Raw genomic sequence first — 12,743 nt, forward strand, 5'->3', positions numbered from 1 at the left:
ACAAAATCTCATCAAAATAACCCCAGAGTGTGTTTTTCGTGTGCCGTGTCTTTATTTTCGAATCGATACAGCATAATTTACAAATGTATATCTATCAACTCGTTCCATTATTTTAATTATGTACCAGAAAACCACAAAAAAAAGAGCTGAGAACGATAGAAAAATAAACCATTGATTGTCAATAAAAATAAATATCGATCAGTAAATATTTGCCCGTGTTCCCTGTTATTTATTCATTTCTATTTTTCGCCTTTTTTGTCGTTTGCCTCCGTGTGTGTGTGAGAGAGTGCTGTTTTCGTTTTCAGTTGCATCATCAAAGACAGTAGCTGAAGAACGGTCCTCTAGCTGATTGGCTGGTCCTTTTCACCACTTCCTTCGCTGCTGTCGAGAGGACGACTCGAGCGAATCATCAAACGTGTCCCTAAATCAATTAGATGTTTCATTAGTCTACGTGCGAAATAGAAACTGGTATCGGCCAAAGCAGATCAAACTAAGTACTCCACAACGTTTCGGATATCTTGCGCTGTTTTAAGGACTCCGCATCAGGTAGCTGGTACGTCAGCGGTGTAACTAGAACCGGCTGTTCGTCTTTCATTCAAGTGAAATTGTGCTTCGGAGAATGCGCAAAATAGGAGATGAACCTTACACTCATTATTGCTATCGGGGAAACGAAAAGTATCGGCACGTGAAATGGTAAAATGTGTCCCTCAAAGTTGACTAGGTTCGTCGGAGCATCGTTCGTAGAATGATAGCAACCAGACGTCTAGTTTACACTCTTCTTACAAGCTCTTTTTCCCTATTGTTGTCGTAGTCTAGTTACCAGCTTTAATATAAACAACCTGGAAAAGATCTATACACCTACATACAGCGCTATTATATAAACAAACTGCACTGCTACGATATCATATGTAACAACCAATCTCAGTAAATCCAATAATTCTCGATTAAGCACTTAAATTTTAGCTTTTCTGTTGGCAACAAAAGATCTCTCTAGAGCACCGCCACTGCTCATTTAACAAATCCTTCAATAAACTTGGCCCGTTATGTGCCATCAAATTCCAAACGCATCTCAACGTCAAAACGTTGGCGATATTTTTTAAATTATCATTACAGGCGGCGCTCAAACAGCCATCACATCAATCCTTCATCGTGGCGGATCTAACGGCTGTTTTCTCATACCCACATTTTGCTTGGAAAACATTCCGCCTTTCAACGGGCTAAAGTTTGAAGGCGGTTCCGTTTTTAGTAAAAGCCCACGCCCGTAAACGTTGGTGGTCATTTCTGTCCTTCTGGTAATTTACGACTAAAATATTGGCCATCCGGTAAACGAAATTCCAAAGTCGAGAGGTACATCCTTACAAGTTTCCTGCACATACTGATCCCTCAGTGGGTTTAAGAGGCAATAAGCAGTGCAGTGTGCAAGATATAGCAGGAAGGTTTTAATGCCGAGCTATTAATACCCAATACGAAAAAAAAAAAAAAAAAAAAAATGTACAACTTACGTGGTGCTGGTTGATTTCGGATATCTATGCCCTCCACCTCCTATCGGTTGACTGAATATCTGACGACGTTGGTGAATTTGAACTATGGAAGGCGATGAAGGCGACGAAGATGAAGACGGACGTCGTTGGCGGTGCTGATGGCAGCGGTGGCTCTTGGGTCGGTGCAGTTTATTCGAGTGTCGCGAATAAATCGGCTGTCCGCTGTTGTCCTCTCGACAATGGGCTGAGGATGCGCTGGTGGATTGATCTGCCCGCATCGATCTCGTCCGCCGTGGTGCGAGGTGGAGACGTACTAGTTTCGTGTTACTGGAAGTCAGTTCCGGTTCGTTCATCGCTGACCGAGAGGAGAGCGTGTTCCGAGTGCGGGATGAAGGAGGTAAAGAATGCAGACGACAGAAGGGATCGTCGCTTTTGCGTTTTAACAACCAGCTATCCGATCCTGGAAGACTTCTGGGCACTGTCATTTGGCGTTTCCCCGAACACTTGCACCTACTGTCAAGCATTTCGTAAATAATAAGAACTTCATCAAAAAGATGAGAATGAAATGGAATACTTACTGGGCTTTAACCCGCTTACAAGACGGACAGCTCGGGGTTGAGGCGGCTTTCTTGTAACGCTGCTTCTGATGAGAAGGTGGAAGTGCTGAGACGTAAAGCGGATGTCCCTTGTCCACCGGAACTTCAAAATAATTCTCACTGCTGGCAGAGGAGTCTCTACTCATCAATTCCGCTTGGGAGGAATCGTTGTAGGAGGACGACATTGACGTCATGTTCCTAACGGACTGCAGGTGGTAATCCATGGCCATGGACCTTGCCATTGTGCTGGGCGGTACTCCCGGTTTGGTTCGCTTCCTGCGGAGTGCACGTAAACATTCCGACAAATTAAAAAATGAATGATGAAACGAGTTGGCTTTCTATTTATGGTTCATACTTGTGTTTAAGTCGTGACAGGCAGATACAAACAACGGCCACGATGGCGCCCAGCAAAACGGCCGCTCCCATGGCTATGAGGGTCACCTCCAAAACGTCAATTTTGATATCTGGTAAAGACGGGAGCGATTTCGTGTTTCGATTTGTTTGGCGGATCTCTCTCAAATGATAACTGGATAGCTTCTGATCCAGCGCGTTCCGTTTCACATTCAATACCCTGCATCATTAAAGTATAAATCATTAAATAGTATTAGGATTAAATGCAATCGCAGAAAAATTCAATCGGCCGATTTCTCTACGGGTAAAACAAGCTTCAAATAAACTAAATCCGCTAACCCGTCAAATCAATACTGGGCAGCGGGCAGTTTAGCTATGAAATATAGATGTCCATCATCATTGGCTTCTCAGAAAGCAATTCAGAATAATATCAAATTCTTACAGAATTCCTCAAATGACTTGGGACGTATAGCATGAACTCTCCGGAACTCGTTTTAAAATTTGATACACAGATTGGAAATGTGCGCACTTGCGCTTGTTCCAATTATTCGTTGCCGTAGTAACGAACCGTACACAACTTAAAAAAAAATGATAGGGAAGAGGAAAGTTAGTTGATGATAAATTCACATCACTAAAATAAAACAAAACACCAGTTAACTTGGAGGATAAGAATGTTGCAACACTATAAAATATCAATTGCAGTTTTCCAATAGCGCTCTGTCAAATCTTAAACTTCACATTGTTATTTCTGCGGAGGAGGATGGATTGCACTGCATGACCTTTTTATGTCCCGGCTTACACGGGGACTAGTAAATTCGATTGCTATGGGGAAAACTGAGCAAACTTAATCCAATAACAAAGGCACTGTAGTATAAGTGACAAAGCACTTTAAATTATTATGGATAAAACACACTGTAAACGATTACAGCCAATTTCAATTTTCTGTACTTGTCAAACTATTTGCAGCCCGTGGAAGTTAAAAAGTCAAAAAGTTGCCAGCAATAAGTCTGCCAACTTATGTTTTCTCGCACGAACAATTTCATTTTAAGACAGCAACGGAGAATAGTTTAAAATAAAAAGTATTTTTGAAAAACATTTTCACCTGAACAAGTCCTCGGATGGGACGATCGATTCACCGGTGCGGTTTCGGGCGTAGAGGACCACGTCCGTCCTGTGGGTTGAAAACATATTCGTAAAATGGAAAACCGTTAGAAAAAAAAAAGAAATTTTTTTGAAGAACATTTCAAGAAAATTTCCACGCCTAATAATTACATTGATCCATCGGCCGTGTCGCCGTCGATGTGCGGGTCCAAACTTCTAATCCACACCTGATGACCACTAACATCGCTGACCACACTGGCGAAAACAACAAAACAAAATAACACGTCATTTACGTAAGGTGACACAATAGTCAATATTGCACCCGTGTTTTCTATTTTATCCTCATCTACTTGCTCAAAGAACTTACCCGCTGATGTGTTCCGATTGGTTGATCAGATCTTCCGTCGTGGTGGCCAAGACTAGAACCACTTCATGCGAGCGATCCAAAATGTGCAACTGCAAATAATAACGAGACAAGAGGTAGAAAGTTAGACGGATGGAAAATCAATAACGACACTTACAGAGAGCTCAAGTGCCGAAGAAACTGATAGGCCTCCTCCGTTTCGGTCAGTCGCGTTAACTTGAAACGATAGAATGCGACCGACTAGCCTATCAACAGATGACGCCACCGAAACCACTCCGCTGTTGGGATCCATGACGAAAGCGGAGGTCCAATCGAGTTGATTGTTATAATCATCCGATACTGCTGCATCAGGTGTCATCGTATATTTGATGGCCGCATTGTTTCCCTCGTCAGCATCCACAACCTGAAAAAAAAAACGAACCCGTTTAATGTTTTTTTTTAAACTTAAATTAATTTAGCTCAATCAAATTACAGCTATGGTGATGACCGGAAATCCGATCGGAGTGCTGGAAGGGACGACTACAATCAGAGGATTTTGGTCAGCAAAGATGGGAGGATTATCATTGATATCTGCGACTCGGATGTTTAAAACCAGTTCCTCTTCTTCGAATCCAGCACATTTCGAATTTCTGGTACTGTTATTTCGGCGTCCGGAATGTTGAACTCTCAAGTGAACGGAATAAGAGTCTCGAAGCTCACGATCCAAGGCCTCCGTCAGCCAAAGAACCGGCTCGACGTGGTCCAGCTTAAACCGTGACTGAGCGTCCGGCCAGTTGGGTTCGATTCGTAACAGTGAAAGATGAACCAGTTCTTCTGATCGACTGTCATCAAAATTGGTCAAATTAAGGAGAGCGATCGGGGTAGGAACATTTTCATCCAGCGTGATCGATTGCTGGCGCCGCGCAGCCGGATCAGGATGGCAGGCTTCCGTGATGGTGATCCGCACGACGCTCACCGTGCTCTGTCTAGGCGTTCCATCGTCTGTGGCCACTACCAACAGATTGTATTCGCTTTCACTTCGAGCGCGGTCCATTGTCACCAGTGTTGAAATGGAGCCTGTCAGTTTATCAATAGTAAATTGATTCTGATGGCTACCGAGACGGTAAGTGACATTTCCATTAGTTTGTAAATCTGCATCTGCATCGGTAGCTCGTACTCTGATAACCGCGGTTCCCGGAGGTGTCCCGTCCGTCAGGGATACGGAGTACAAAGGTTGGAGACCATTTTCGTTAACACCACCTGACGGCAGGTCAAATTGTGGCGCGTTGTCATTGATGTCGGTAATGTAGATCACGACATCAGCCCGGGATTTGAGCGGAGGGAATCCTTCGTCGGCAGCTTGGACCGTTAACCGGAAAAATTCCGTCTGTTCGCGATCGATCGAGCCGTTGACTACCAACAGTCCCGTCTTTTGATTAATCCAGAAAGGCGATGGAGACGAATCGATTATTGAATAAACGAGGCGGCCATTGTCACCTGTATCGTCGTCAAAGGCTTCGATGGTAATGAAAGAGGATTCGTTGTAATCACCCTCAGGAAGGAGAAGCTCGTAGTAAGAGCTGTTGAACAATGGGCGGTGTAGGTTTACTTCGGTCAACTGGATAGCGACGTTGGCTGTCGATTGAAGTCCATGTTGGTCCCGGACTTGCACGTCAATCAAGTAGACTGTTTCCAATTGCAAAGGCTTGTTCATGTATAGAGATCCGCTTTCTGCAACAACACCAAAAAGATCTTCGTGCAAAGTCCCAGGCACAATAGAAAAAGAAAGTTGGTCGGTTTTCACTGGGCTGGTTTCATCCTTGTCTTCGACACTAAATACTCCAAGACTCGAATTCACCATAACATTATCCGGAACCTGAAAGATAATAACACCCATCATTAACTATATTGTAAAAAAAAAAAAAAAAAAAAAAAAAAAAAAAATTCAAACTGCTGTTAAAGCGATTATTCACCTGAATAAGAATGGAAGAATTGTACAAAATCTCCTGGAAAGCTCGTTCTAGAATTTCCTCTTCATCCGGAGGTGTCTGATCGATTGCCCGTTCGGCCTGGTCGATCCAGTCATCCAATACTCTCAGCAGGTGATTGCGGAATCGACTGTATGTGGCCATTAAACGACCGGGTGGTAACTCTTCTGGCTCCCTTTGTTCCACGTCGATGGGTGTAGAACACGATCCGTCGGCACAAACGATGATGACTCCTTCGTCACGAAATTCCTGTCGGTTTGCCGAGCGTTCCAGCGCCACGACGCCGACGGTAGGGAAGAAACCCGAAATGTGTGGTGCATTATCGTTTACTAATTACAATAAATTATAATTATTAAATAATAATAATAAATTATTTACTATTAATTTAATAATTAATTACTATCTTCGATTAGAATGGTTAACTGGGCGTGAGCATTGAGGGCTCCATCAGTGGCCGTTACAGTTAAATTGTAAAAAGCTGTCCGCTCTCGATCCAGCGACTTGGAGCGGACCACAGACAGCTCGCCACCTATCGGGTCGATTCGGAAAAGACGACTTCCGTTGCCCGTGAGTGAGTAATGAATCACATTATGTGGCCACGAATCGGCATCCTCGGCCTTAATGGGTTGACGCAATTGAACTCGAGTTCCAGCCGGAGCATTCTCGGCCACCCGACCGAGATAGCGCTGCTTGCTGAAAACTGGTGGATTATCATTTGTATCAACAACCGTAACGGTTACTTGCAGCGTATCGCGATTTTGTTCCTTTTCAACAACAGTCACGAACAGTGTCAGATTTGACGTCATCAGTTCACGATCCAGTGACCGGCGTGTGTAGAGCGTGCCGTTACGGGCCAACTTGAAATACCCCCAACCGGGAGCTTTCTGGTCCACAGGAAGGAATTCAAATGATTCGGCAGGGTCCGACTCGCTCAATACGTCTCCGTTGGTCTGGTAAACGATTTGGCCGAACGAACCGGCCGGAACATTTTCAACGACACTAAAGTGATAAAATCCCTGCTCGTGTAACGCTTGCGATTTGAGGGATCCACCAAGGGCCTGGTCGACGACGCGAATCGTCAAAGTTGTCGTGACTGGGTCTCGGATGTTGTCACTGGCCGTGACATTCAATGTGAAGGTTGCTGGCGCTTTCAAGTCATCCGTCACGCGGATTATTCCGCTTCTGGAATCCACGGTGAATGGAACTATTCGTGTGCAAAATTATCGATTCAAATAAGATTTTCTCATCCTTTTTTTTATTATGTAATAATAATGTGAGGTTTCATGCCTGGGTTGCGGAATTTGTGCTTCACTGTGTAACGAACGTCGTCATGCTCCCGAAAACCTTCCGTTTTCACCTGGCCAACGCTCGTGTCAACAGGCGCTTCGGCTCCGATCCAAAACTCGTAAGGGGTGTTGGCAAATTTCGGGACCATCGTCGCCGGCGACAACACCGAAATCTACAAATATGGTCATCCAAAATTAGGAACAGATGATCTTTTTCAGGAAAAATAAAAACCTGTTCACTAGTTTCAATATAATTTACAAGTTTGACCCGATTTAATGACGAAATGAGTGCACGACAGTAAGTTTTTTGTTTTTGTTTTGTGGATGGCGTCTTATTACCTGAACTACGGCCAGCGAATGCCTGCGCTCGCTAGGATTGGCCGGTTGGTCGCTGGCTTCGACGAAAAGGGAGTAGGATTTCATAGTTAAAGGTGTATCGGTCACAATCACATGGCCAGAACGAGGATGAATGCTGAACGGTACATCTGGATCGCCGTTTTTGGCCGTGTGATTGAAAAGTGGCCCAAGTCGGACATTGCGACCGGTTTTACCAGCTTGACCACTTCGAACACCTTCCTGCTGATGCTGGATGACATAGTTGACATGTCCATTATCTTCGGCATCGGCATCTACGGCTTCGACCTGGACGTAAAAGACGAAATGGCACGCGTCAGTCGCGTTGCATGTCAAGACTCTACTAGTCCGTCGTTCCACAATCGCCGTGGATATTTCTCACTGTCAACTCCATAATGACAAAACACTGAACAGCATGCATAAATTTGAAAAAGCCTCTCGAGAAGAAAATAAGCGAGTACTCACTTGGCCGATCACAGTTCCTGCTCCGGCTGTGGCCTCCACGACGAATGAATATAGGTTAGTGGGTTGAAAGATGGGGCTATTGTCATTTGCATCGGTGAGCTCTATGTCAATCCGGGCGGTGGACACATTGTCCGTCAACAGGTTTGGTTTCTGCTCGACGGCCTCGACTTGCAACGCCAAGCGGGAAACTCTTTCCCGATCCAGAGGCGTCGAATTGGTCACACTCAACCAGCCAGTGACGGGATCGATCATGAACGCACCACTCGTGTCGTTCAATCGATATGTAAATCTCGAGTTTTCTCCCTATTTCGAAATAAATTAAGACGGATAAAAACCAACCAAAGATTAACTCATTTACCAGGTCATTATCAGTTGCCGATAGTTGGAGAACATGGAAATTGATGGGCAGGTTCTCCACGATACTGATGGTATAGTCATTGGTGTCGAAGGCGGGTAAATTATCGTTGATGTCTTCGATGTCGATAAAAATTCTGGCGCGGGATGATGTGGCGGATGAGATTTCTAGCGATGAAGCGGCCTGGATGGTGAGGACGAATCGGTCGCCAACGGCCGATCCCGGCAATTGCTCCCTGTCGATCTGGCGGACAAGGAACACATCGCCGTCGAGCGGGTCCATGGTGAAGTAACCGTCATCGTTGCCGCTGAGGATCGTGTATCTGACGGTTGAAATGGAGGAGCGCGTGTCGGGCTCGGTTATGGCCAGAGTGCCGTCCGAGTATTGGACGGTGCGCTGGATGCGGATGGCCGGCACGATCGGCACCAGTTGCCGGATCGTTTCGTTCTGCTCGATTCCAAAACAACAAAATTGAAGAAAGACCGTGACACACAGCGGGAAATGGGCAAATACGACACGGATGGAGCTGGAACATTTACCTTGAAAGGAAAGTGTTCTCGAATGGAGCCTCTGTAAACGGAGCGGGTGAACAGCACGGGCAACTGTTGGGCGTTATCGGTTACGCTGAAATTCGATTCTACATCGCAAATGTACGAAGTCGATGGCGAGCAAAATGACCGGCCGAAAAGACAACAACAACAGCACATAAAATTTAAAAAAAAAAGAGAGGAGCTCTGTTTGTATCACGCTCGTATCAACACAAAATCAACAACAATCTGAAAATGACTCCAGACAAAAAAGGGGCATGCCGTTACGGAACATTCCCCAGTGAAAGGATTTAGTTCAATAGTGTCTGAGTCAACTCGAGCGTAAGGCCATCAAAAATCATTGTTGCTTACACCATAGAGAATTCGATTAAAACAAAAAACGACAAACAAAAAAGACCCAAAAGCGGAGTTTAAAGTATACGTACCGGCGTAGCAAACGAAGCAAGACAGGCGGAATAGTGCTAGAAGGAGAAAGAACGACTCCATCACACGGGCTTGACGAATGACGAATCAATCCAGCTGCAATGCAAAATTAAAGACGTCAGGTAAAACTTGCACCAACATTATACACGGTGCAAACAGTTGAAGACGACTTGTTGCCGTGACACGGCCAAAGAACAAACTAACTAACGGACTGGCCCATTTGCAACAAGTCTCTCTCTTTCTTTCTCGCTTTCTACGTCCAGCAAGAGGTGGGCGGATCCTAAAGGGAACCAGGAGGAGGGAAGCAAAAAAAAAAAAAAAAAAAAAACCGAAGAAAAATGAACGAAACGAGATGGACAACGTTCGTGATCTACTTCGTGAAGCAACCAGCACTATTCTCTCCTTGTTTTCCTTTTTTCTTAATCAACTAGATGACGGCGATAAAGTTCTAGAGCCGGCCCATTCGCACTCTCTCCCGAATTTTCGCTCTCGCTCTCTCCTCACTAAATCCTCCACCTGTCCCCTGGTCCACACAACCAGGAGGAAAATAAATATGATCGTGGAAAAATGACACAAAACTCAGCATCACTTACCGAAACAAATGGCGGCCATTAGCCAGCAGAAGAAAACAGAGAGCTCGGCAACAGTTGCACGAATTATGCGAATTCCCTTGCTACTGCCTACAACATGCATAATCTGTGTTAACAGAAACGGAAAGCAGCAACCGAGCAGAACGCAATAATCTTGGACGGACAGATGAAAAGAAAAAAAAAAAAAATTCATTTACTAATTTTTTTTATTTATTTCGATAACAGGTTTTCGGGTTTTCCTCCTAGAAATCCGGTGTGCACAGTACGTACGGTGCGTTCACCTTTGAGTACACGGGCTCGAAATCCTTCAACCAGATCAGAAAAACTTAGTCATTGCGCGTGTGAAAAAAATTTGTGTTTCTGTCGTTTATTCAAAGATTTTTGTGTTTTGTTTTAAAAATAAAATTTACGATTGCAGAGAACAACAAAACACTTGTGACGACGCTATATTTTCCCTCTCGCTCTTTCTCTTTTCTATTGTATGCGCTTTGTCTTTCTGGGTTCCAGCATCAGACCTTGTTTTATCTTTGGATTTGTTGTTTCTTGCCCAAATCTCTCTGCGACGACGTTTCTAATGCTGCAACCCTGGCCGATGGCATGGCAGTGGCAAGACAGGAGAAACAAAAAAATTTAAGTGAAAAATAGAAATGCTTTTTGTTCGATCCGGAGTAAGTCATTGGGCGAACAACATAATAATACCAGCAGCGGCAGACAACGGAATCTGTGGGGCGGATAGTTTGTGCCGTTGTTGGGCTGTAGCAGATACATGCTATGGAGACTGGCAAGGATGTTTGGAAAAACCTCCTCAAAGCAATTGAACGGCCTTCCATTACCATTACAACTGCTACGTTTGTTTTCTCTAGTGCCACTACATTTATTATATACCCTTTGGCTAGACACAATTAGACATTCCAGCATGATGAATCGAAATTCACTAATAATGACCATTGTCGTTTCTGTGTTTTTCCCCGAGTTTGAATTCGACGCTAGAAATAATAATTTAAAAAATAGAAGGCAGTATACATTTAAAAAAATCTACTATTCGTAGAACAGTATAGATTTTATTTCATTTTTTACTTCGGTTAAATGCCATTGTCTTATATTATCTCTCTTTCCCTCAGTGGGCATTTTTCTCATTTAACGGTAGGGATACGCCGAATTACGGGGATTTTATTGAGTTCTCATAACCCACATTCAATCGTCGGGAAAATCGACGGGAGCGGAGAAAAATGCACCGGGAAAAAACGAGCAGCCACTTCCAAGTACTATCGAGCTCATCACCTAGATCGACCGATTTCAAAGTGTATAGAATTAGCTGCTAATGCGTAGGAGGTGTATAGTGTACTGATCTGTATCTAGAGAGACGTCCCTATTTCGAGAAAATAATCAACTGCATCAAATCATCCAAGAGAGATCGAGGAATAATCATTACAATAGGGAATGAAGCGAAAGGTAGGAAAACAACAGGAGCAGGAGGCCTTGGAGCTTCCAAATTTCTTTTGAATTTCACTCGCTTTTGGGTTCGCGTTTTCTAATTTACTTTGTTGTAGCTCAGGTAACTGGGTTGAATCTCAAAAGCAAAGCCAGAGGAGGGCATCGATATTGTGCCAATTGGTTGGAGCCAATCTTTTTTGAAGATTTCTATCGTTTCCTTATCTGTTTTTCGTCAATAGACCACAGATTTCGTTCACATTATTTCATGGCTTATAAAACGGTAGGTTGGTCATCATCAAAGAAAACGATAAAAAAAAAAAAAAACGAAATGACTCGGTTGAGTGTGTCATTGCCAATTTCACGACTTTGGCAGCAGCAACTGACCGAACTTTTCATATTTTAACCACACGTGTATAGACTTTTGGGCTTGCCTTTTTGTCTTCCGCTAGTCACGAAAATTACCCGAATCCCTGGTTTCACGGCAAAAGTTCAGAATAAATCGAAAAATTTCAAGTTGTCATATAACGCCTCAAACAGTTATTCGGAATCTTGCCCAAAAAGACAATAGTAAAAAAATATATGTAAAAATCTGGGTGATTGGAAACCGGAATGCCTACATGACCGAAGTCGGCCGAACTACCACATTATTCAATCAATGCAACGATTGTCATTTCTACGAATGATTACTAGCTGAATACCGTTGCATCGACTTGTATGTATAGGTTCGTTTCAAAAGATCTCCCATCTCCTGTGCCAACGTTTCTTGTTTCTTCGTCTTACAACTGCTTCAAATGTACAACAGCTGCGTTGTAGTAGAGTTTTCGATTGGCAACATGTCAAAAAATTAAAAAAAACAGCACCAGAAATGATGAGTTTTCGAGGGAAAACAGTTTCCAAGTTGAAAACCGGTCGAATAAGTTCGTTTTAATAATTGAATCGGCAATTCCGAGCATGTAGGAAAGTTGTTTCCCTACTTGAACTGGGTTAATAAGACAAAACAACATAGCGGATGGTTAAGGTTACAACATGCGTCAAAGTCTAGTCGTCGTGACATTCGAGTTTTCCAGTTGTGTGGTGAAACTCTAAATGGTTTTCCGGACATTTCGAGAGATCGAGACATCGTCACACGTCACATTTTCCCACCCACAAACAAAAGTGTGAAATCTCCGGAAAAAGGAAAATGCAAAAACTCACCGGTTGGAGGAGGAGGAGGAAGCCACGAAGAGGTGTGTAAACTCGAAGTATTGTAAATCACGGAGCGAGAGGACCGCAGAAGGTAACGATCCGGCTGGTTGGTGTTCGGTATCGTAGCACACTCGACGACGCGACGGGAACCAATAAACAATCAAACTTACAGCATCTTATTTCCTAGTTGAATGACGCAGCCAGACTGGGCTGGGCTGGCTTTCGCTGCTGCCTCGAGTGCTG

The 12,743-nt window shown here is 43.9% G+C and overlaps 1 protein-coding gene across 1 annotated transcript; it reads right to left on the reverse strand.

Moving 5' to 3' along the window:
- Positions 1 to 28: 28 nt before the first annotated feature.
- Positions 29 to 12,633, reverse strand: LOC124310835 (cadherin-89D-like). The gene is made up of 18 exons (XM_046774896.1): positions 12,510 to 12,633; positions 9,294 to 9,387; positions 8,860 to 8,957; positions 8,324 to 8,767; positions 7,966 to 8,268; positions 7,486 to 7,788; positions 7,148 to 7,319; positions 6,261 to 7,064; positions 5,846 to 6,189; positions 4,366 to 5,748; positions 4,051 to 4,296; positions 3,897 to 3,985; positions 3,701 to 3,784; positions 3,531 to 3,599; positions 2,433 to 2,648; positions 2,060 to 2,353; positions 1,503 to 1,994; positions 29 to 421 (listed from the first exon to the last, which is right to left on the reverse strand). The coding sequence occupies exons 2-18, from the start codon at positions 9,352 to 9,354 to the stop codon at positions 364 to 366; spliced, it is 5,460 nt and encodes a 1,819-aa protein (XP_046630852.1). The 5' UTR covers positions 9,355 to 9,387; positions 12,510 to 12,633; the 3' UTR covers positions 29 to 363.
- Between the last annotated feature and the right edge of the window lie 110 nt (positions 12,634 to 12,743).

Source organism: Daphnia pulicaria, chromosome 8, assembly GCF_021234035.1.
Source record: "Daphnia pulicaria isolate SC F1-1A chromosome 8, SC_F0-13Bv2, whole genome shotgun sequence".
NCBI classification, from domain to species: Eukaryota; Metazoa; Arthropoda; class Branchiopoda; order Diplostraca; family Daphniidae; genus Daphnia; species Daphnia pulicaria.